Below are 26,329 nucleotides of genomic sequence, written 5' to 3'. Positions count from 1 at the left end.
GTAGCGAATATTATAAAAAAACAAGACATAATCCGAGATCAGAAAGAAAACAGAGAAGATATTAAAAATACGAAAGACCTTATAAAAAAATCAGAGATTTTTTTTAAAAATATTAAAGGACGCCAACGTATATTCGTCTCACAAGAGTTTAGTTTAGGCGAGCATATCATAAAGACGGTGCATGATTTCTTTGGCCATGTTGGAAGGAATCACATATTGAAAAAAATCCGACCCTTTTATTATTTCAAAAATATGGACCGAATTGTCGACAAATTCTGCAAACAATGCGAAACCTGCATTAGGAATAAAAGCAGAACGAGAAGACCGATCGGGCTTATGTGGAGACTAGGACCAGCGAGGAAACCGTTTGAAATAATGTCATTCGATACGGTCCGAGGTTTTTCCAACAACAACTCACCAAAGAAGTATATGCATATACTCATAAATCACTTTTCAAGGGCTGTTTTTATGTCCACATCGAAAACACAACGCGCGGAAGATATCATAAAACTTATAAACTCGACAGGAGAAACTGACTCCATAAAAATTATCCTTGCAGACCGATACCCAGCGATGACATCCAAGGAAATTCAAGAGTACGCGAGAGAGAAAAACATTAAATTAATTTTCACCTCGACAGACTGTCCATCCTCCAATGGACTAAACGAGAGGGTAAATCAAACATTAGTAAACAGAATCAGATGCAAGATCAATTCGAAAAAAAAAAGAAACTGGACAAAGATCGCAGAAAAAAGCGTAGAAGAATACAATCACACCAGACACAGTGTAACGGGATTTGCCCCAAATCACTTACTGTATGGGAAAATGATCGAAATCATCCCTAAGGGAATAACAGAGAAGAAGATAAACTTAAAAAGAGACAGAGAAGAAGCATTTAAAATCTCAGCAAGAAATTTCGAAATCAACAAACAAAAATATGACAAAAAAAGACGAGAACACGAGTTTAAAATTGGTGATACGGTCTTCACCCACAACGGAAACAGAATGAATAGAAATAAGCTGGAAGAAATTAGGAAAGGACCTTTCAAAATTTTGAGAAAGATTTCAAACTCTATATATGAAGTGGATAACGGTAACCGGAGATCTGAAGGGAATTTCTTCAAACTGGCCCGGAAAAACGACCGAACAGAAAGGAAGTCGATCGAAGAGCTTCCGTTCCAACAGCTTCGACGTGTCGACATTGCACGGAGCTAAAAGTAAGCTTAGCGGATCCTCGAAAGCCGCTATTTCGACCTTTATGGCACCGTCGAATTGGTTCACGAAGAGACACCAACCGATGTCGAAGAAGCCGGAAGATTTAGTAACGGCCAGTTTAAGTCTCAAGTTCGATAAATCGAAGGTAGTGAAGGCGGTGAAGGAAACGTTGGGTAAAAAGTCCCCTAATAGCGAGGTCAAACACAAAGTCGTATGGGACAACACTAGTGGAACCAAAGTGGACGCTCAGGTAAGTTGTATTTCTCGTTACGATATCGTTTCTTGTTTAAGAGCCATCGTAGGTGAAAGGGGGAATGAAAAAGAAAATCGTAAATCGTAAAATCTCTTCCAGAGAATGCACTTTATCGTAAAAATTAATAAAGTCAACAACAACGTGAAATTAAATAATTGTTGTTTGATATTCTGTATTATCGATATAGGTGAAACGTGGAGAAGATAATTTGCAATCATTGCGGACAATGTCGCAGTGACATTATTATCAATCGGTAATATTAAAGATAAAATTCATATGGGATGAAAACAGAGCGTCAAAAGTGGTTATTTTCCGATCTTCTTGCGAAGGGAAAAATGTTTAAGAACGGCTCTCAGCAAGGAATAAAAAATGTTATTACAGTTCCATTTTCGTGTTCGTTTTTTTTCTACATGATCCATGTGAAATAATTCTTCAGATGCTCTGCTGGTAAATGAATCGACGTTTGTAATAGAGGAAATATGAAGTACAGCGAGATCGTTGTTGACTATTGTTCTACACCGATATCGACAAAATAATTCTTCAACAACTCTATTGATAAATCAATTGTAGTTTGAAATCAAACGAATCTGAAGTACCATCAGTTTGTTGCTACGAGAACAATAGTCACCAACGATCTCGCAGTAATTCGGATTCGTTCGATTTTAAACTTCAATTGTTTTACCGACAGAATCTCTGAATAATTATTTTGCTGGTAAATTCTGTTGGTATATCGATTAGAGTTTGGAATCGAGCAAGTATGAAGTACAAGATGGCTATTGTTCTCCAGTAGCAACAGTCTGATAGTATTTCAGATTCGCTTGATTTCAAACTTAGTTCCTTTGGTTTAATTACTTATTTATCAGCTGGATCAAAATTTAAAGAAAATGAAGATCAAGTGTGGCGCGTAAGTTTGACCTCTGCTTAATTTTTTCATCTCTACACTCATCTTTTTCAACTTCCATGTCACATTTCGTATAAATGCTAATAATTCTTTGTTTTTTTTTTGATAAATTCTCTTAAACGTCGCACAAGAATTTTTCGTTCGCGAGGAGGTGCGAAAATGGCCACTTTTTGACTTAGGTCAAAATTTGCAAATTTGGGGTTAGCCCCAACTTAACCACACTTTTAATCCAACATGAATTTTATTTTAATATTACTGACCTCTGATGGTGGATCTGCGATACTGTACTTAATGATTGTAAACTATCTTATCGACTTCTCATTTATATTAATAATATAGAAATGTTAAATATTATTTTGAATATTAGGAATATTAAATAACAGTTAAATACTTAAATATATGTTATTTGATTTGTTTTAGAACGAAGCTCATTCTCTGGAGTGAAACCTTTAGTTTCTCTTTCTTACGCGATAAAGGAGAGGTGCAAGGATTTAAATATTTATAACATTATGACCTTTATTCTTTAAGCATGAAAATATTTTAAATACAAGCATATAAATATTACATATAAATATTTCTATTTACATATACATCAAGTAAATTTACATGTACATTTTCATCTTGGTAAAAAGAACGTGTAAATTATCGTATTTACTATTACGTATTTTAACGCGAAATCTCGTTTCATAAAAATTTTCATTCAAATACGTAAATACATAATATTCATAAATTTATAAGAACAATTTTGTCCGTAGGTATTTGGTAGCGCAATTGAGAAGATGTTAACGGCGGAAAAGGGAAACGATACGGGGGCTTCCGGGTCGAGCGGAAAGCCCTCGGTATCTCCGAACAAACCAATGTCAGGCAAAGTGACAAATTGGTTTTCAAATACCAAGAATCAAAATCGGAATCAGACGGAATCCAGCGAACCGTCTCTCTGTTCTTCCCTAAAGGACCTATTCAAGAAGTAATGGGGAAGAACAAATGCTAATAAATGTTAAGTGTCTCTAGTTTAATTAACACTTCTTTATCTTTATCTTTATTAACACTTATTTATTTAAGAATTTATTCAGAGATTAACACGACCTAATAGATGACTGACAATCTGGTGTAATTCAAATTAACGAGCTATACTTTCCTTGTATTTTCTTATTGCTATACCTCTACAATATTCTTTTATCGTATCTGTCGATTTTAATCTCACACAAATATCTAATAAATGTGTATACAGTAGTTGACGAAAATATTAGATAGAAGATTTTTGCGAATATATATTATGTGTGTTAGTGTTTTTCTTCACTTCACTTCAATGTAACGAGACGTGTCTATCATGATTACACCGGTAAAAATTGAGACTAATTTGGAAATATATATATGGAAGCTAGAAGATGCTTATTGCAGACGTACACATAGCAAAAAACTAATGTACAATGTAAAGAGTATTTTTAAACATATGATTGATTAGGGGTAAAAATGCTCCTACTAAAAATATTGTGACTTATTTATACAATACATAATTAACTGTCCAAATACCGATGGTAATCAATAAGCATCTTATAATTCCTATTTACATTTGTTTCAAAAGCTTCTTTCGTTTCATAAGGAAATAATAGATGCACGACACTTTTTGTTTTATATTATTCTATCGATTTATGTATGATCTATTTTGTAGTAATAGAACAAAACGAAAGAAACTTTTGAGACAGCCTAATGCATCTTGAAATTCATGAAAAGCTTCAACAAAATATTCATGGAAAGTTTCTGTAAGCGTCCGAGTACTTTCGTGAGCCGTTATATGTATAATAATTCGTTACAATGTTAGTGATAGCTTGGAAAGTGAACTATTTTTATTATACATCTTTTTACTGTCCATATTACGCTCATAGATACTCTAAAACGCCGCGATACTAACTCTTATCTATCATGTTTACGAATGCCTATAATTTGTGAAACCGCTTCTGATTTTACGGAAATTTTGCAGTTGCTTGATGAATGAAACAGATTTGTTAAGAGAATCACATGTTATAGATACCTGAACTGTGATTTATTTAATATATCTTTTCTGATTTGTTATCCTGCAACATTTCCATGTTTTACGAAGCTTTAAATTAAATTTCACAAGTTTATTTTCCTTAAGCTAAAGACGATGCTGGTGAAATATTTATTTCTGAAGTAAAAAGTAAAAATATAGCTTACATATTGCTTGTATTTAATCATGTATTACGATTAATCCTGTTGCGATACTCGTATATTTCAGTTAGGCTCTGGTTTTAGTAAACAAGAAAGATTTATAATATCTTAAGAGGATGTTTAGCATGAAATCATGCTAATAAGAAGTTTTTCATGTTTTTCTTCAGGCTTAAAATATTTTTTAATGTTGTGAAAAAATTGGGTTGAAAATGAATAAAAGGGTGCAACAGGGTATTTAAACAAACTAATGTCTCTTATATGAATAAGTCGAGTGATATGCTGTAAATTATTTTCACAAAAAGACACCCATTTTTATTATTGTTTTCTAAACAAAATTCAATATGATTTGTTATACCTGTAATAGGAAGTTTCTTTAACTAACATATAGTTATCGATCCTATTTTTATTGAAGTTTAACAATACTGTTCAATGTTAATAATTATTAATTTATAAGTGAAGGGTAATTCCAACGAAGAAAGATATCATTTGCAAACAAATAGTTTCAGATGAAATCAGCATTGGTACTGTAAATTTAAGATATTATAAATCTAATATGTATTGTATCGCAAAGCGGGATTCATGATGAAAAATTAAATATAAAAGTCCATGAAATTTCGCAAATTTAAACATCTCAGTTGATACAGCTTTAATAAATGTGGACAAAAGTTTAGTCTATCTCTATATTTAAATAACGCATGATATTTAATTCTACAGTATAATTAAACAAAGATTCGAAGCTGAAAATTTCGAAATATAATTGAACAATATATCGTACAATAAATGTTATATGATGTTCTGTAAAGGAGAATTGCATTTTTATGAAGAGGATCAAAGATAAAAGAGATTTTTGTTGAACGATACGACCGTTTCGAAATTCCATTTTGATCTTGTGTATGTATAGTGTATCTCGTACAAAAGATATTACAACAAGCGTCCAGTCATAATGTGAAACATTAATCAAAATTTCTAATCTCGAGTGTTTCAAGCCCCAGAACTCATCTTAATAAATATAAGAAGGACAGATTAAATTCAATCTTATTTTTCTAATTTTCTCGTTAATAATTAAATATGAGCATCAATCAATCAATAGTTCATAATGCACGGTATAATGCGTGTATAACATTCATCTGATTTCAATTAACTTACGTTTAAGCAAAATAATTATTCGAACTAGTTTATCATTCACATTATTACACATTTTAATTGTATATATATCTAGTACAACATAGAAAGGATGTTTTAGGATTATGAGTATTCCTTTAATTTTTAAGAAGAACAATAAGTATGCATAGTATTTCTTTTATCTCATATTCTAATTTCACCACATTGAATTTTCTAAAGAAAGATGATCTATTTATTTTAGATAACGCAAATCCTTTATTTTAGATATGCAAAGTCAAATATATTTTTGTCAATAAAGACACAAAAAATCTTAGATGTCTAAATGTCAGCTTTAAGAACAGTAGACTTGCCTGCCTTCAAACTTAAATGTCCTTTCCAGTAGTAAAACTTAAAATGACATTAACAACGGCAGTAATATTTACGCCTACAGATGGAGGATATTAGACTTCGATTAAAATACAAGTAGCTCAATAAATATGAGTCTAAGTACGATGGTTAAAGAATAACGATTCGTCATTCTTTATTCCAGCGCTTAATGCTATCCTTCTTTCAACAAATACAATCCTAGAACAATGCCGCTGAAGAGAAATGTTATGCGTGAATTTATTTGCCTTTGCGGGACGAAGGTATATTAAATTATTAAATGAAAATATTAAATGAAAATGAATATGTATAATTGTGTGTATAAAAATTGATATATGTATGTATGTATAAAATATATATATGTATGTATATATATATGTCGGGTTGGCGTTAAGATTAGAGTTAGGGATAAGGGCGTGAAACGAATCCCTATTGGCGCTAGACGTGATCGTTATGCAATAGAGGAGATATTTACTAGTGCAAATATGACTATGATGGAATTGGACAAGTAATCGCGATAATTAGATACTCGAGAAGCAAATGACGATGATCCTAGGCTCAATAACGAATCCGCGGTCAACGGGATGACGAACTTTACCCTTCGTTAGCGTCTAAGTTACACTGTATGTTAGAGCAAGGGGCAATTATTACGTATACGAAAGACAGGTCGATTGCCGATGAGATCGCACTAGAGTGAGTGGCTCTCCGTCGCGGTGACGCTGTCGAAGAAATCTATGATGGGTGTGCCTAAGGGAACGAGATCTCGGAGTCGTCATCGACTCCAGTCGGAGGTTCGGTACGCATATCGAGATGGTGTGTAATAGAGTCGACAAGTTAATAGGAGCCCTTAGGGGAATTCTACCCAACATCAACGGGCCGCCCAGCTTGGCTCGTAGGCTCTACTACAACGTGTGGGAGTCCATCGTAACTTACGGAGCGCTGGTGTGGGCTAGAGCAGTGAATGCCGATAAGAACAGGTAAAAGCTGAAACGAGCACAACGAACGGCCCTGTGCATAACAACGCCGGCATACCGTACCGTCTCCCACGCGGCACTTTGCGTGTTGACCGGGAATCTCCCGATTTACATAAAGATAAAGATGCTCGGAGAGACCTACGAGAGGAACAAGATCCATGGGTCCAGGATTGGCACGGATGACGGCTGCAAGCTGAAGGAGGAACTGGAGGCGATTCGCAAGAAGGCCCAAGATGACTGGCAGAAGGAGTGGAACAACCACAAAAAGGAAAATATCACAAAGAAATTAATACCGAGTGCGCTGCTATTTACCAAAAAGAAGATGGACATCGATCACCACACCATGCAGCTGCTAACCGGGCATGGGAGCTTCGGTGTCTATAGAAAAAGGATTGGCAAGGACAGCGACGGCAACTGTCTCGACTGTGTAGACCCGAACGACGATGCAGAGCACGCCCTCTTCGCGTGCCCGAAGTGGACGGACAGAAGGATCGAGCTGGAGAACGCTCTGGGCGGGAAGATAGACGTGGGCAATCTGATCGCCACGTTGACCGCCAAGAACGAGAGCTGGAATAAATTCAGGCAATTCTGCAAGACCGTCATGTGTCACAGGAGGGTGACAGCGAGGGCCTGGGAAGAGGCAAGGGGGAGAACGAGCGAAACAACAACTACGTGGAGCAATGAGGGCAAGAACACGAAACAACGAAAAACCGCAGAAGGAGACCAGTCCAGTATTCTGAACTGGCTGAGAGGACGACATGAGCAGTAACTGCCCGAAGAAGTAGATACAACGGGGCACGAAAGGACAACCCTGATGACTGCCGACAGGTTTTACCGGGGTTGTCTGCCCTCTAAGCGGAGGAAGAAGGAGGAGGGGTTTTTAGTGGGTATGGCAACGACAACCGACCGACTCCCACATAACCCAGTGATGCGGGTCACTGGGCACGCGTAATAGCATTTTCCCCTCCCCACGCAAAAAAAAAAAAAAAAAAAAAAGGGCACGAGATCGTCGGATTCTTGGACAGCGGAGAAAAGTCTCCGTTCGAAGGGTGTGGGAAATTGACGTTGCTGTTAATTGGTCAATTTCCATGTTGGTGGTTAGAGAAAGATATTAGCTGTCCTTGGGAAAAGTTGCTAGCGGGAAGCGTCGTTCGTGGAAGGATAGATTTCTCTTATCTTCCCATAGTTGGGGCACAGGCTATTTGTCTATTTGAAAGACTTTGTATAATTGAAACTTAATATTCGTAGCCGGTCCTCGCTCAGCTAAACATATACTGTGAAGATGCGTTGGCATCTGGCAATCATCTTACCCGAAGGACAAAGTGTGCGTGTGGCGAGCCACGGGGCAGAAACCATTGAAACGTTTACCGTCGTGCCCTGTCCCAAGTATTTCTTTTAAGAAGAGCTATAGAATTACTTCATGCCTTTGTTAGACAAAACGTTCATCCCTTTGACCGCGGCTACGTTCGGCGACTGATTGTCGCCTCACTATCATAAATCTCAAATAAATACAGTCGGATCGAATGACAACAGTTTCTTAATACGGCTATGGTGAAATCTAAATTTCAATACTAGGGGTCTTCCCAAAGTTCCAAAGGGAACGTTCCGGTGTTCTTTCATCTCCGACATATATATATATATATTATTATAATGACTTATTTTAATAATGACTTAATTTGTATAGTAAAAACAGCTAAAATCTCATGTAAGATTGTTGGGATGTTACGTGATATTTCTGTTGCATCATTGATTATCGTTATACTTTGAAAAATAATTAAGGAAGCGAACAATGCGTGGACGATTATGGCAGTATTATTAATAAACGAACGTTTAGTAGAGAATATGGATTTATTGGATAAGTAAATGTTTCATTAAATGTAACTGCTACATGCAGAATAATATGTTGTTACATGTATGAACTAAAGTTGATGTAATACTCATATTGTATTTATGGTTTCAAAGAATTAATAAAATCTGCTGAGATTCAAACGTATACTCTCCCTTTTATTCTATGAGAATTAAACATTTAGAAGATTTTATGAAAATGCACTAAAAAACAATCAGAAGCATCTGTTTCTCCTCTTTTTTTTCTTTTTTTTTTTTTAAATATGTTGATTGCCACGCGATTTTTATACTTATTTTGACTTGGATAGATAGATTAAAGCGTACCATACCAAGACATTTCATTCTTGCAAAATATTCTAGTCTATTTGCGTACGTGCTCATAATCTTGGCTGATAACCGCCATTCGCTATATACATCGTTGGTATCGACGTCAAAGGATTAACACAGACAAATACACAATCCATACAATCCGATTTGATTGATTTTAGATCTTGCATCAAACAGATCTCTATATAAACAGATAATTTCTGATTCTAAACATTTGTATCGCTTCTTCTTCCGCTTTGAAATCCTCTACAAACGCCTTTTATAGTCGTTCAACTTTTCAGCTCACAGAAAAGAACATTACGCGTATTCCTAGCAATCGCCCAAAGACTCGAACGTGTGCTTCGATAAAGCTCGCTTAACTTTCATCGACACATCGATAACTTTGCGTTCCAAGATGTTATTACGCCCTAGAATCCCTAACATAATTTTAGAACCAGAATTTCTGTGCAAAACAATTCCATCGCTTTGTCACGCTTAACGGCTCAATCATCGAAACATGTATCATAACGCACGAATTATGATAAAAAAGAAACTGTCTTTCGAATAAAAGCAATCCGTTTGCCAGGTGCGCTTAAGGATGTACAGGACGTCGACGGAGCAAGTGTACGAAATACAGCCGCTGGAGGGTAACAGTTCCGCTCAACGTTACACTCAACAGCCGAAACAACGATTCTCTGAAATGCCTACTCCGTCGGTTTCGCCGACGTCTTCTCTCCGAAAGCGCGTCTCGGAACTGCCAAGAGCCGCGAGTGCATCCGTTTCCGGTGCTGCGGGCATTGTCTGCTCTAATACGGATCTGATATCGATCCTAAGCTCGTTAGAGTCTTCCGCGACGAAAATCAACCGATGCGGCGAGGAAGCGCCGAGTTCCCGGGACGATAGCAAATCAAACTGGCCCGGAAAAACGACCGAACAGAAAGGAAGTCGATCGAAGAGCTTCCGTTCCAACAGCTTCGACGTGTCGACATTGCACGGAGCTAAAAGTAAGCCTAGCGGATCCTCGAAAGCCGCTATTTCGACCTTTATGGCACCGTCGAATTGGTTCACGAAGAGACACCAACCGATGTCGAAGAAGCCGGAAGATTTAGTAACGGCCAGTTTAAGTCTCAAGTTCGATAAATCGAAGGTAGTGAAGGCGGTGAAGGAAACGTTGGGTAAAAAGTCCCCTAATAGCGAGGTCAAACACAAAGTCGTATGGGACAACACTAGTGGAACCAAAGTGGACGCTCAGCTAAGTTGTATTTCTCGTTACGATATCGTTTCTTGTTTAAGAGCCATCGTAGGTGAAAGGAGGAATGCAAGAACGCACATAATACGCAAAAATCTATGGCAGATTCAAAGTACAGTACTCGTTGTGATATTCGGTAAAGATAATAAGTTCTCCTATGGAGATTTCATTTTTCAAATTATTCTCGTACAAGTACGTATTTGCATAAATAAATAACACACGGTCTCTGCGTAAATACCCAGGCCAGTTATAAATATTTCAGTTTGCCAACGATATCTCAACATGTGGGACACTCACATGTGTGCTACTTCGTGAGCGATGATAAAGGCGCTGGTCAAGCCTTCGTCTCGATTTAACGCGCACGATCTCGCGGGATAGCATACTCCTGACACAGGTGCGTAACCGGAAGGACCTCCTATATCTAATCGCGTCAACCATACAGCAACATCGTGATTTACGTCCTTCGAGGACAGCATCTTTCTGTTCCATTTGTTCACGTTCTCGAGAGATCGTCTGGCATCGCCACGGCGGACCTACGACAACGTTTAATATTTTCTTAATAAAAGCTAGCAAATATTACGAATATATTATATTTATTATTACATCATGCATTATATACTATATATAAATATTCGTCAATGATAATAAATATATGTGCAAGTAATCGTGTTGTTGATTGTAATCAAATGTAACTTGTAACGCTATTAGTATTTTAATCTTCCTGAAAAATGTTGAAATGTTGATTCAACAGCAGAGAAGAATAGCAGAAAAAGAAAAGTAAAAGGAATCGCAAGTGTCGTATATCAATGATATTATCATAGGTCTATAACATTAAATTAAGATTCTTAAGAGATGAAAAAGGTTTAATAGTCGATTATACAGATATTTCGGATACACGATAAATGCGAGGTTTGTCAATGATCCGTGAAAATTGTTTGTTTGGAAATTTGTTTCCAAGGGATCGTTCACGGTTGTCCAATTTAACAAAATGGAACTCGTTGCATTTTATCGACCTAAAACGTCATGCGCAGATATTTTGACCTATATAATTTATATACCATACACTGTACAGATAAGTAGAAAATAAAATAATTGACACTCGCATATGCGTATCTCAGATAGTTACTACTTTAGTTAAATGATTTAATTTAATGGAAATCGCTTACCATAACGTCTCGTTTTTCCGCGTATAAAATCATTCGTACGATCACTAGAATCATGTTGGATTCGAGCGATGGGTCCATGTAAATTGCACTGACCTAGGATTAAAATACGTACGAAAATGTAACAGGCGTTAAAACAGTATTACAGCCTTACAAATAAATTATTATTCAAAACTCTCGTAAATACATCGTATCTTATATAATTTTCCTAAAAAATTAATTTTATTCGTTATATTTATCTTAGGAAATGTACGTTATTAATCTCAACAGCATTGGAAAACCAATTACCGAATGGCTGAAATTAATCGATTACAAAATTCCATTACGGATAAATTATTTGCAGAACTCTTTAAAAGATACGTGTAAGCTTTGAACAGTGTAAACAGAAAATACAGAGCTTCCATCCGAGTATACGATCGAGATGTTTGAAAGCAAGTAGCGTACCTTGAAAATACAGAGATACGCATAACTCTGCCCTATGTTTCCCGGTTGCTCGCGTACATATGTAGGAGAAGGTATTCTATATCTAAGTATAATAACAGAATTTCGTTTGGTATTACTTACGATGTTTAAAAGAGCCAAGATATATTGCTGTACTCGAATTCCATGAAAATCTACCACGGAGTAATCAGCAGCTATTCCAAGCTCTAGCCATCGTGGCGGCGAATCCTTAGCAGTTGGTCTTTTCTCTAGAAATGACTTATCTTAGAAATCGACTTATCTTCCACGAAATTAGAAAGTCTACTCGACTCGACTTGATAGCTTAAACGCATGATTATTAAAAGCATAAATTAATATCTACGAGCAAGTATTCGTGGAATAATTATTATGATATAAATAATTATTTCAAAAGTATAATTTCAAAAATATCAATTCGGTATCACCGTGAATTTCATCCTGCAAATTTCTTTAAAATTCTTGACAAATTTTGGTAAACGTATTCCTCCAGCAAATTTGTCTATTTTTCTATTTTTTTACATTAAATTAGGCAAGATAGATAAAGATTCGTGCAATGGACAATATACATATGTGTAATAGACAGGGAATAATAAAATAAATTAAAAACAGCGAAATATAGATGAACGTGTAGAAGATCAAGCGAGAGTGGAACGCAATAGGGAGAATAATTGTAAACCGAGTTCCTTTTAAGGCTGAAGATAAGCTATTCTTATATTACATGCTGTTATTATTACTTTTGTACACGATAGATTGGAATATCAGTACAATTTCTTTCTTTCAGTAATATTCGATGATTCGTTAATTTATTAACCGCTATATTGTACGTGGTAAGTAGAAAAGCAACGATTGTACAAGAATGGCATTTGGAAAAATATTTGACTTACTTGATAATCTGTTCCTTTGCCATTTAGGACCAGAGAAGTATCCAATTTCCTCGGGATTTGTTATTTTATATAGGTTGGGGTTGATAATCAATCTCGGATCCACTCGGATTGGTTATCACACCTTTTATTTTCTCTCTTATACAAAACACCAAATCACACAGCAAACGTTTAAACTCTCCCAATGCGTCTTAGCAATTAAGGCGTGGTCGACTCCTATGACAAAAGAGCGTCGTTAGGAGTCGTACCAACACAACCCTAGTAACCTTTTAGTAACTAGCGGTCATACCAACTGAGCATTTCTCAACAGGATTTACGTCGATCGATAATTCTTCCACTATTGTATCGTTGTATTCTGTGGAGACATCGTCTTTTTCATCGTACAGAATCAATTTCTCAGCTTCTGGGTATTCCACGTCGAAGACGTCACCGGAAAGATTATAAAATCCCTGAACATCGTGGCTTAAGGAATCGCGTTTGCTTCGTTTCGACTTTCTCTTACTTTCTTCAACTTCGAATTTATTCGATTTCCCTGTAACCGAATTATCAACGTTTTACCACGTTTGCCTGTCTTATCTTCGCTATTCTCGTTACGGATAAAATGAAAAAATAGTTGCAAAATTTCTGAAATTGTAAATACGACCAGACTGGAACGTATCAACGACATATACGGTGTCACAAAATTGTGACAAGTCAATATTCCAGTTGTTAGTTTGTTGAATTTACGCCACCGCTGATTAAACGTATCACGCTTTAATAGAAAATTCAATTTCCCAGCGGGGAAAATGGAATTTTGCGCTAATTAAAGTATTGCGCTTTTGTACAAAATTCCATTGTTTTCTGTTGCCCGCGAAAATGCAATTTTACGACGGACATTTCAGACAAATTTCCATCAGACGGCTTTCCATCCGTAAAAAAGAATGCTATCTATAAAAGTGTCAATGGAAATTGATCAAAGTAACGTCAAACAAACCCGTTTAAACAGCGAGGTAAATAGACCAATTGCTTTTAACAAAACCTGTATCGTTGCTCTTAACCGTTTCACTTTTAAATATCAATCGGCGCTGTTCCTCATTAAAATTTCGATTCAAATCGAACGAGAAATACAGCGTAACACTTGGAATTTTCTATCGTTTCTCAACCATACTTCGAACATTTACGTCGCATTCTTCGATTCATAGGATCGCGATGTTGGATTCTTCGATTTCGATACAAAAACGTTTCACAGCTTTCGACGCGGGCAATTTAATTAAGAGAACAAATAATTTGTTTATAAACTGCCAATTACGTGCCTTGAATTTCCGATATATGCAATAAATTTCATTGCTACTTGACCTAAGTGGGTCATAAAGTTGCAACCGTGTAAACCGTGCCACGTAATTTTATTGCATTCAATTTTCCACGTTTCCAACAATTTATCAAATTAGAATTTATCCGCGCATCGTACGAAATTTTTCATAAAAATTGATTAATAATAGTAGATATATAGCTCCTCGTATTCGTAAAACAGATTTTTAATCTGTAAACAACGAGTCGTGGTAATTACGATACGATCGATTTTCAACTTAGCAAAATTTGTTTCCATTTAACATTCACATCCAGATTGTATTTCCTTTGTAATAAATTAATTATATAATTAAATAAATTTATTATTCGAACCGATATTCAGATACAGTTCGAGTATACTTGATAAATTTTCAGACTCGATTCTCCAAGTCGAAAATGAGAACGTTTTATCCTATACTTTTTCTTCATTTTTCCACAAGGATTCGCGTTGTTCTCGCTTTCAGACGTTGTTCCGTTGCATCCTGTATATACGGGGTGTGCCAAATTTAAACCGTCAAATTGTAAGTAGTTGATTTACAGACAAGAAGAAGAAGAAGGAAGAACTTTATATAATGTTCGTCAACGGACGTTTCTTTACAGAATTACAAACGAGTATCGTTCGTACGAAACAGGTAACGACGCGTTTTCCATCGCAGCGTGCAAAAGTTCGCTGTATTATCGTGTCAGCGCAGTTGCATGCTTTTCATCATGCGACAACAAGCCCGTGTCGTTAATAGCTACAATAATGATACAATGAAAAATTATTATCTGGTATGTTTGATTGGTCGTTGGAGAACGTTGTCCGTGTGCTCGGATAGAAGCCTGACATCGATCAACGATGGGAGTAATACGATCTCGTACACACAGTTGCTAACAATTCGATCGAGTTGCAAAAACCGCGTGTTTTTACTCGTTGCGCTAGTTGTTCACGCGAACTCGCATCTCCAGAATAAACCTTCCGTTTTACAGTTGCGAAACCATAAATACAGAAAAGAAAACGCAGTTCTTGAAACTCTGACGAAACGCTGATAATACGGTCAATTGTCGCGTGCCGTGGAATGGAAAATTCGTCGTTACTTGGTTCATACGTACGATACTTGTTTGTAACTCTGGAAAAACGCGTTTATTGCCCAGCTTCGTACGACATGTTTTTCGGTAAATATTTACAAAGCGGACAATCTCGCCATATTCAACGGCTTTGAAATATGTTTGCCAAGGCTAATATTCCGAACAACTTTTTCCTGTAATACTCTTTACCGTCGCTCTGCTTTCCGCGATATTCGCAGCAATTTCTGTCTCGACGACAGCGATGATTTCGTAGTTTCGCTTTTCTCGATATCACTGCTAAAGCTTTTCCTACCTCGAATAACGACGCACAGCTTCGTATGAATCGTATCTATCCTGTTACTTGATACGCGAATTTAATTCACGGTAGCCTCAGTGATGTTTCTTTCCTGTGCGAGTTGAAAATGATTATCAGAAATGCATATATATGTCGGGTTGGCGTTAAGATTAGAGTTAGGGTTAAAGGCGTGAAACGAATCCCTATTAGCGCTAGACGTGATCATTATGCAATAGAGGAGATATTTACTAGTGCAAATATGACTATGATGGAATTGGACAAGTAATCGCGATAATTAGATACTCGAGAAGCTAATGACAATGATCCTAGGCTCAATAACGAATCCGCGGTCAAAGGGATGACGAACTTTACCCTTCGTTAGCGCCTAAGTTACACTGTACGTTAGAGAAAGGGGCAATTATTACGTATACGAAAGACAGGTCGATTACTGATGAGATCGCACTGGAGAGTGACTCTCCATCGCGGTGACGCTGTCGAAGGAAACTATGATGGGTGTGCCTAAGGGCACGAGATCATCGGATTCGCGGAGAAATGTCTTCGTTCGAAGGGTGAGGGAAATTGACGTTGCTGTTAATTGGTCAATTTCCATGTTGGTGGTTAGAGAAAGATATTAGCTGTCCTTGGGGAAAGTTGCTAGCGAGAAGCGTCGTTCGTGGAAGGATAGATTTCTCTTATCTTCCCGTAGTTGGGGCACAGGCCATTTGTCTATTTGAGAGACTTTGTGTAATTGAAATTTAATATTCGTAGCGGGTCCTCGCCCAGCTAAACATATACTGCGAAGATGCGTTGGCATCTGGCAATCGTCTTACCCGAAGGACAAAGTCTGCGTGTGGCGAGCCACGGGACAGAAATCGTTGAAATGTTTACCGTCGTGCCCCGTCCCAAGTATTTTTTTTATGGAAAGCTATAGAGTTACTTCATGGCTTTGTTAGATAAAACGTTCATCCCTTGACCGCGACTACGTTCAGCGACCGGTTGTCGCCTCGATCCCGAGCTCACTATCATAAATTTCGAATAAGTACAGTCGGATAGAATTACAACAGTTTCTTAGTGCGGCTATGATGAAATCTGGATTACAGCACTAAGGGGGTCCTCCCATCGCTTCAAAGGAGAGGCTCCGGTGTTCTTTCATCTCCGACACGGCCATTCTGATTATCACACGTCCTCGGGTGGATCTAAAATATTGGGTTTTCCTAACATTAAACTTGATATAACTGGTATTTTGTTCCTTTATAGTTTAGCTAAATTATATTGTACTGGTCTCTTTATGGCTTAACTAACTGTCCAAATAGGTAAAGGGCCCAGGTTAACAACAAAAATTTCGATCGGACGTTCAATGATAAAGTAGGATGGAAAAAAAACCACAAAAGTCAGTATCATTACGGTTAGTATTCAAAGCGCCAGTTGCATTTTGTGAGTTACCGGTCAGACCGTAATGACATGACAGATCATTTTCGATTTCGTACACGGATGAGTCTCAGTTTGTTAGATCATATTACCGCACTGGGCGTGTGTGGACACACTGAATGCGGGTGCATTGACGTAATAGGTGTGTATGGAGACACTGAATGCGAGTGCAGTGTATGGAGACACTGAACACGAGTGCATTGATGTAATAGGCGTGTATGGTGAGGTTGCCAGTGTCACGTCGGAGACGCAAGAAATCACGAAACCGATAGATCGCCGGTGATCTTGTGACAACGACCATACCCAAATAAAATAAATAAATAAGAAAATCCTACAATGTTAATATTTATAATCTAACATTAAGATTATTATATTATATCGTATTAATTGTTATATTACAATAGGAAAATTAGAAATCAATCTGGGAATCTACGTGGAAGTTACAAGCGAAGCTCCAAAATAACAACTACGTTAAATATTTTTTGGCAGGAAAATCATTGGGTAGAAACTAGTTTTTATTTAAACGAAAGCCAGTTTTCAATTTCTCCAAAAGCGATACGATTCAAGAATTTTAATCGTTAATAATTCTGATTACGAATAATCATTACGAACGATTCGATTTGTTCCTCGGTCGCTCGATAATAATTTTAGATCATGGGAATTTAATTTGAAACAGTAATCAATGGAAGTGACCTGAATTTTTGTTCGGTTATCGAACAGTGACCATTATCAAGGAAAACCGAATTTTGCTTTGGTTACCGATAACCATTATCGATGGCGAAATTGATTTTCGATTATCGCCAAGCAATGTCGATGAAAAAAATATTTTCTAGTCACATTCGACTATCGTCGATATTTATTGACATTGCTGATAATCGGTTTTCACTGGCAACGTAAAGAAGCCTAATTATAAAACTGATATGTTTTATTAAGCAAAGAAAAAGATACGAAAATGTACGAAACAAAGCATAAGATAAAAGATATCACGGTGCAACTGTTAATAAAAATATTCTACTGCGATATCTTTCATCCTATTCGTTTCATATATTTTCATATCTTTTTGTTTGCTCGATAAAACACACAAGTTTTATGAATAACTGCGAACACACGTACTATTGGCTTGTTAACTAGGTGATTGCGGGTTTTGTCATTAGATGATATTGACAAAATTCGCAATCACCTAGTTTCCAACCCAATAATTATCAGTGACGTTAATAACGATTGATAATATAGCCAGTGATAATTGACAATGTAGAGCAAATTTTTGCCATCGATAATGGTCATCGATAACCAAAATAAAATTTTCTCGCCACGGATAACAGTTACTCGTAACAGAAAAAAAAAAAATATTTAAAAATCCGGTTATTTATGTTGGTTACTGGTAACCAAAATGAAATTTCTCTCGTCGATAACGATTACCGGCAATCAAAAAAACTTTAATCCGTTTTAACGGTTATTCGCGATCAAAAATTTTTTAATTAAAAACATCAACCTTCATATCGCAACTTTACAAACTTCTCTTGTAACAGTTATGATGTCTTGTAATTGTAACATTTATGGCAAATATACATTTAGCGAAAAATTAGTATACAGCATGAATAGAAGTAGTCTTAAACATTACAACTGGTGATAAAGATCGTTTCGCTAAATATCGTGGCTTAACACAGCGAATAATTGACTGCTCAAATATTTTCATCGTCTTTGCGCGACGAATATTTTATGTAACTTCTGGATACGGTTTCGCAGAGAAATTAGAAATTTTAGAAATTTCACAATCACGTATAATCGTGGCTCGTCGTGCTGTTTTTTTTTTTTTTTGCGTGGGGAGGGGAAAATGCTATTACGCATGCCCAGTGACCCGCATCACTGGGTTATGTGGGAGTCGGTCGGATGTCGTTGCCATACCCACTAAAAACCCCTCCTCCTTCTTCCTCCGCTTAGAGGGCAGACAACCCCGGTAAAACCTGTCGGCAGTCATCAGGGTTGTCCTTTCGTGCCCCGTTGTATCTACTTCTTCGGGCAGTTACTGCTCATGTCGTCCTCTCAGCCAGTTCAGAATACTGGGCTGGTCTCCTTCTGCGGTTTTTCGTTGTTTCGTGTTCTTGCCCTCATTGCTCCGCGTAGTTGTTGTTTCGCTCGTTCTCCTCCTTGCCTCTTCCCAGGCCCTCGCTGTCACCCTCCTGTGACACATGACGGTCTTGCAGAATTGCCTGAATTTATTCCAGCTCTCGTCCTTGGCGGTCACCGTGGCGATCAGATTGCCCACGTCTATCTTCCCGCCCAGAGCGTTCTCCAGCTCGATCCTTCTGTCCGTCCACTTCGGGCACGCGAAGAGGGCGTGCTCTGCATCGTCGTTCGGGTCTCCACAGTCGAGACAGTTGCTGTCGCTGTCCCTGCCAATCCTTTTCCTATAGACACCGAAGCTCCCATGCCCGGTTAGCAGCTGCATGGTGTGGTGATCGATGTCCATCTTCTTTTTGGTAAATAGCAGCGCACTCGGTATTAATTTCTTTGTGATATTTTCCTTTTTGTAGTTGTTCCACTCCTTCTGCCAGTCCTCTTGGGCCTTCTTGCGAATCGCCTCCAGTTCCTCCTTCAGCTTGCAGTCGTCATCCGTGCCACTCCTGGGCCCATGGATCTTGTTCCTCTCGTAGGTCTCTCCGAGCATCTTTATCTTTATGTAAATCGGGAGATTCCCGGTCAACACGCAAAGTGCCGCGTGGGAGACGGTACGGTATGCCGTCGTTGTTATGCACAGGGCCGTTCGTTGTGCACGTTTCAGCTTTTTCCTGCTCGTATCGGTATTCGCTGCTCTAGCCCACACCGGTGCTCCGTAAGTTACGATGGACTCCCACACATTGTAGTAGAGCCTACGAGCCAAGCTGGGCGGCCCGTTGATGTTGGATAGAATTCCCCTAAGTGCTCCTATTAACTTGTCGGCTCTGTTACACACCATCTCGATATGCGCACCGAACCTCCGACTGGAGTCAATGACGACTCCGAGATACCTGATGCGATCGACCGTTTCGATGTCCGAGGAGCCCAACCTGAGTTTTACCACTCTCGGCAAGCTTGTGATGAACATGACCTCCGTCTTTTCTCTCGCCAGGGTGAGCCCGACACTCGTGCACCAGTCGTTGGCGATCCTTAGCCTCGTGTTGACCTTGGCGGAGGCCTCTTCGTTCCTCCCGACGGAGCATGTGATGGCCAGATCATCCGCGAAGGCGGTTGCTCTGATCATTGGCATGTTATCGAGTCTCTCGAGCAACCGGTCGTATACCAAGTTCCACAGGAATGGTCCGAGGATGGATCCCTGCGGGACTCCCGCCGCCACCTCGTGCTCCACCGTGCCGTGCTGGTTGCTCACGATGATCCTCCTTCCGGATAGGTAACTGCCGATTAGCCTTTTGACCTTCCATGGCAGCTTCCTCTTGTCAAATTCCTCGTATATGCTCTTCCAGCTGAGCGAATTGAAGGCATTGCTAATATCTAGGGTGATCATCACGCATACTACCTTCTTCTGTCTGCAGATGTTGGCAAACTTCATCACCTGCGTGATGGCGTCTACCGTACTCCTCTTCTTTCTGAAGCCATATTGCCTCCGATGGAACGGGTCCATTCCGATGCATCTCTCGATGATCTTCTTAAAGCATTTTTCCCAGATCTTGCTCATGGTTGGGAGTATGGTTATCGGCCGGTACGCGTTAGGGAGACTGGGATCCTTACCCGGTTTCCTTAGCAGTATTACTCTGGCCGTCTTCCAGCAGACTGGGATCCTTCCTGATTCAGTGATGCCGTTGAACGCCCTTGTCACGAGTTCGCTCCTGCGACTCGCTACCAGCTTCGCGATCTCGCCCGGCACGCCATCGACTCCTGCAGCCTTCTTGGTGTTCATTCTTCCGGCGGCATCGACGACATCGCCTTCGCCGATGGCGACGCTGAGGCTAATATCTCCTTCTTCTTCGGTCTCTGCCTCTTCGCGGCCCTCATAATGGGGGGGGGGGGGGGGGTCCGTGTCCCAAGGTGAATAGCCTCTGTAGGACTGCCTTCACCATGTCGATCGGCATGTCGTTGGTTGGTCCCTTGCTTTTACATATCTTCATGACCGTGCGATAGGGTTTGCCCCAAGGGTCGCTCTCCAGTATCTTGCAGTATTCTGCCCAGGCTGTTTTTTTTGCTGCGGGCGATCTCCTTTTTTAATTGCCTTCGGATCTCCTTGTAGGCGTTGACGAGGGGCTAGGTGTTGCCGACGTTCTTCTTCCTTTCTCTCGTCACCTTCCTGAGCGCTTTGTGCGCCTGCGCTCTCAGTTCCGCGATCATCGGGTTCCACCAGTAGTTCGCGTACTTGCGGGTCGCCGCACAGTTCGACTTTCTTAGCATCCCTTCGCACGTACCTTCGATGCTCTTTTGCAGGGGCTCGGCCCCATCCTCTCCGATAGCCGCGTTGAGGTCTTCCTTCTTCAGTGTGTCGTCGAATCTGCTCAGGAACTCCTCCGGCGATATGTCCTTGGTCACGTACCTGTAGAACTTCGATACGGTTCGGGTCTTCCTCGCCTTAAACCTGTGGAGCACGTACAGATGGTCCGAGGCCGAGTATTTGTCCAAGACCGCGCTTCCGGCGTGTATCTCGCTGACCTTATTGGATACGCTTATTATGTCGGGGAAGCTCGTCTTCCCGTTCATGAAGAAGGTATACTTTTCCTTGAGCCTCAGTGGAAACACCCGGTGGCTGCTTAGTGCCTCCATTAAGACTCTCCCTCTCTTGTCTGTGGTCGATCCTCCCCAACAGGTTGACTTTGCGTTGAAGTCTCCGGCCACGACGACCTTGTCGTGTCTTCTAGCAGCGCTCTTCGTCATAGTCGACAGCGTGTCTATGTATTCGGAGTATGCTAGCATATTTATGTTGGGCGAACAGTATCCGCTGAAGCAGATGACGTCGCCGACGCGGACGCCCACTATCCCGTCGCTCTTGACCTCTGTTGTTTCATCAGGCAGTTTGCCGTTGAGGAGTGTGACCCATATCGAGGCGTCTCCTTTGGTGTCATTAAACCAGTGCGGTAGCTGCCTGTTCGGCTCGGAAATTATTATTATATCCGGCCTAAGTTCGATCGCGCATTGGTGCATCATGTCCTGCGCCAGCTTGCATCTGTTGAGGTTTATCTGCAGTATCCTCATTTATTCGCTTTTAGGGTCTCCCTTACCCCCATCAAGTCTTTGTAGACCTGGATCCACTCCTTGTCTTGCCCTACTTTGACGAGGATGGCTTCGGGTCTGTTACGTATCCTCATCGGTCCCTCCGGCCTCTTTGGCTTGTCCAATGCCGCCCTTCCTTCGTTCGCCTTCCTGACCACCGTCGGGGTGTCCGTTCTTTTTCCTCTCTTTCCGCGGACAGGGATCCAGTCTTCCTTTACATCGCTGTCCGTGCAGTCCGTAGTCGCTTTTGCCGAGCTGTTGCCGGCACAGGCTCCTGCGTAGGAGGCCTCCACGGTCGTTGGTCTCTTTTTCTTGGTGTCGCCCTTCCCCTCGACGGGCGATCTCTCCTTCCTTTTTCCTTCCTTCTCCTCACTCCTCCCCGGAGGGGTGGTCATCCTGGTGGCCGTGACTGTCCTAGCGTTCCTCTTGAGCCTCATCTCGTCCAACATCGAGTGGAGCTTGGACGCTTTTTTACTGATAGCGTCCCTCCTTTTCTTGATGTCGGTATCCTTTTTGCTCATGAGGTAGAGTCTGCTACCTATGTATTGGATTTCGCGGAAGACTTCTGTGATGATTTCCGTCATCGCCTTCCATTCGCTCATTTTGATGACGATACTGTCCTCGTCATTGCTTTCGGTCTCGGCCGTTGCTCTGTTCGCCATGGCCTTCCTCCTGAGACATTCCCTTGGTGCCGCCGCTTCGCTGCCGCTGTCCGACATTTCCGCCGGTGTGTCTAGCTCCGAGGTGCTGGCCGCTTCGTCCTTCGTTGCCATCGGCTGGCTTCTGGCCAGGCTTCTCGTTGTCTTGCACGCACTCCCCTCCACTGGGGACTTTCTCAAATATCTGGTGATCTTGTCACCTTTCGGGATTTTTTCCTTTGCGAATCGGGTCGCCTTTACGGTGGGTGGTGTCTTATCCTTGAGTGCCTGCATTGGCATCTCGACATCCTCGATGAATCCCGCGATGTCTTCATCAAATTCGAGGTATCTTCTTGTGCTTTTTTTGCACATCTTTCCCTCTGTGACAACTGCGGGTGTTTCTTGGTCCCCGGTCGTGTTTACCGAACGAGGGGAGGCCCTGGGATCGACCTTCCCCTCGCCGTTCGTCCAGTCGTTGGGTGACCGTCGGGTCGAGCCTGGGACGCTACTCGAATCCCCGACGGGGCCTGGAAGCTCCGAAACCCCCTGAGCCGTAGGTTTACTTACCTTGTAGTACTTGTCCATATTGTGTTTATGACTTTAATATACATATATATATATTTATGTTTGAGGTGTATCCTTCCGCGTGTATGCGATTCGTGTCCTAAATACTTGCCGATGTCGTCGTAAGGTCGCCAGTCGTCTGTCTGATGACCGGATACTTAAACTCGCAGAGTCCCTATCACTGTTCGACGCGGGGAGTTTAGACTGGCCCTCCACGGGGGCGCTCTCCCACTCCTTGGTTACCCAGGTAGCCCGCATCGGTGGCGCTTCGGTCTCGCGACCCAAGATGGCCTTCGCTCTGCCCCTAACCTCACTTTCCACACACAGCACTTTCAATCGTTTCTCTCGCTTTTATACCAGCGAGCTCCCCTATTTCTTGTATTCCCACTCATTCCGGAGCACTAGAAACTTCACTTTCGTGCACTTTTCCGCCCGAGTTCTTTAATTTACCCAGATATTTCGGTTATGCCTACGGAGCGTCGTGCACGTGTCCGTTCTGCTTGCCGCCATCATCGAGTAATCGTGCTGTTAATGAAGTTTCTAAATATTTCGTGTAATATAGAAAAAGTGAAAAGTTTCTAAGAGTCTTCGAGTATCTTCGTGCGTCTCTGTGTGCGTATAATCGAGCGTCTTTAGATCGCGAACGTAGATCGAGGAAGAAATTGCGCGTCTTTGACCGGTTAGGCGGAGCAAAATTGTACGTTAAGAGATTAAAGACTGACACTTGCCAGGGTTACGAGTCATCTAGAAAAATAAGCTCCCGTAGAATATCACCTGAACGCCAATTTTGTCTCCGACTACGAGCACACGTAGTCCTATTACGCTGTTCTTTAGGGGGAGACGAGTGGAGAGCGAAAGAGAAGGCAGAGAAGAGCTCTCCGAGGAGCATCATATTAGTTTGAGAATTTTCTCATAAAAACAGGCTGAAATTTAAAGTTGATTTGAAACTAGAGATCGGTTTTAGAAAGGCTACCGGTTCGATTGGATCTCAGGCTGAAAGTTTCATCTACAATTATATCTCAAATATTTGTGCAATTTTATATCTTCTTGCGTGTATTGCGTATGCTAAAAATCCGCAATTTTAATTATCACGTTTCGCACGAGACCAGCATTCGCGCAAATACTTACGAGCGAGAATTTATTCAAACAGTATAAATCTAATCTACAGTAATCTACAGTTAAAACTACCTAGAATTTATTTTATAATAATATGGCGTTAATTACCGTCGTTTCGGCACTTGCAATTTTTCGAGAAGAATCGCTTCATAGCGTTGCACAAACGATAAACAATTAACATTGTCGTTATCGAACTCAATTTGTTACGAACTGTCGTCGCATTCGTGCAATTTATATTTAGCATAAACCGTACGCTTAATACAACCTTACGGTTATTAGCAAATTCCTTGTTAGCATATTCCTTATTAACAATTATTTCTAGAAACGAGATAACATTTGCTTGCCGAACTTATCAGAATATTTGTCTCTCGTTCGTTTGCGTTTATTAGCTGAGCGTAATTCTCGCAATGGTAACGCTTCTCCGGGTTCTCCAGTTGCTGTGTATGATATCGTATAAAAGATAAATGCTTCGGTTAAGAGTAAATTTCGAAAGAAACTATTCGTTAATTTGCCAAGGATTCGTATTCTTCTAATTACACTTGCTAGCCAAGTGTAACTACCACAATCGATGCCAATAGCCCAAGTTCGATCGTAACAGGCGGATCGTTTCTAACTAATTTTACGTAGAACGTTCTGATCGATATTATCGTCGTCCCACTGAACCAGTTGTTCGCGTTTATCGCGTCGCGTCTTAAAATCGGGCAATTGTCTGGTTTGCATGATTCGTTCGACGAACGGTAACGCAGCTGTACGCACAGAAACCGATAAATCGGCTCTACAAACTGATTAGACCTCTCGTTTAGAAAGACGGTGCAAATGAACATAAACACGTTTGTACGCGAGAGCCCATAGAAAGGAAATTCCGCGTACACCGGCAGAAACGACTAGCTTAATTTCAACGACAGCATCGTTTCTGAGAATTGAGCATTCATCGTTAAACATCAAAGCGTTGGCTTTCAGAGATGTACAAGTTTCTGTATGTCACGGTGTACACGTCAAACGTTCCTTGATTCGATGAAATGCAGCCTCTACTTTGCTCGATTTGTCACGGATTAGTTGCACCGTGCAAGCAAGGTTTATACTTAGACTTCAAAGTACCGAACATCGATAAAACACAACGCAGGTACGTGTTCTAAACGATGACACGAGCTTCCAAGTTTTCCAAGGAAAAATTGTTTCCCGCTGTTTGCGCGGTGGCTCGCGCTGCTATTCCAACGTTCGCAACGGAAAATTTTTTCCAAATGCGCATTACGCGACACTTTCCGAAAGTTTGTTAACGCTGTAACGAGACAGGAATCGCTGCGAGAATTATAACAGTGAAATTTGAAACGAAACCGACGATGCAGATGGAAATTACGTTATTCTGGACATTTACTTGTGAACGTAGTTTATTTAGTATTAGTGAAAAATTAGCACACGGTATGAACAATAGTTTTAAACGCACTATTAGTCTCAAAAACGATCTCGCTATTTACCGTGGCTTATCGACGTAGCGAACAAAATTGGTTTTTCCAATAATTCGATCATCTTTTTTCCGATACTTGTGTGATACATTTTCAAATCTGTTCCGCATTTTGCACGTATAATAATAATAATCACCATAGTTTTATCTCGTTACAGCTCCAGTGAAATTTCGAAATTATTCGGTGCGATATACCCAATGGCTTGAGAAAGCGTTCCAACGTTATAAAAATAAAACCTCGAACGAAAAATTTTTATTCTATATTTTCGACTTCTTTTTTCGCGTAGAATCACCCCCTTCCCGCTTGTACCACCAGTTACCAACCCTGTATGTTGGGTT

At 40.2% G+C, this 26,329-nt stretch overlaps 2 protein-coding genes across 19 annotated transcripts in view; one reads left to right on the top strand and one right to left on the bottom strand.

Annotated features, from left to right (window-relative positions):
• LOC126926812 (uncharacterized) overlaps positions 1-6,091 on the top strand; it is a 127,184-nt gene extending 121,093 nt beyond the window's left edge. Inside the window, exons 1-3 of one of the 3 annotated variants that reach the window (XM_050743195.1) lie at positions 163-1,465; positions 1,568-1,613; positions 5,995-6,091. In XM_050743195.1, coding sequence (XP_050599152.1) covers positions 1,079-1,465; positions 1,568-1,613; positions 5,995-6,047 — 486 coding nt within the window. In that variant the 5' untranslated portion in view covers positions 163-1,078 and the 3' untranslated portion in view covers positions 6,048-6,091. Of the gene's footprint in view, positions 1-162; positions 1,466-1,567; positions 1,855-5,994 lie in introns of those variants that run through there. The other 2 variants (XM_050743194.1, XM_050743196.1) reach the window with 2 other exon arrangements.
• Positions 1-26,329, bottom strand: part of LOC126926808 (A disintegrin and metalloproteinase with thrombospondin motifs 3-like) — a 163,004-nt gene that overhangs the window by 110,776 nt on the left and 25,899 nt on the right. The window contains exons 1-4 of one of the 16 annotated variants that reach the window (XR_007714881.1): positions 12,925-13,094; positions 12,146-12,270; positions 11,585-11,677; positions 10,716-10,951 (exon numbers count right to left, since the gene is read on the bottom strand). The exons of 2 other annotated variants lie outside the window; for them this stretch is intronic. Coding sequence is in view for 4 of the 14 variants with exons in the window: in XM_050743184.1 (XP_050599141.1) it covers positions 10,716-10,951; positions 11,585-11,662 (314 nt within the window). In the remaining 10 variants the exon portion in view is untranslated. Of the gene's footprint in view, positions 1-10,412; positions 10,952-11,260; positions 11,432-11,584; positions 11,678-11,939; positions 12,026-12,145; positions 12,271-12,924; positions 13,109-26,329 lie in introns of those variants that run through there. 13 more of the 16 variants (XR_007714880.1, XR_007714883.1, XM_050743184.1 and 10 more) reach the window with 13 other exon arrangements.

Source organism: Bombus affinis, unplaced genomic scaffold, assembly GCF_024516045.1.
Source record: "Bombus affinis isolate iyBomAffi1 unplaced genomic scaffold, iyBomAffi1.2 ctg00000059.1, whole genome shotgun sequence".
Lineage (NCBI taxonomy): Eukaryota > Metazoa > Arthropoda > Insecta > Hymenoptera > Apidae > Bombus > Bombus affinis.
Note: the sequence above shows the minus strand (reverse complement) of the source record. Positions and strands in the feature narration are given on the sequence as shown.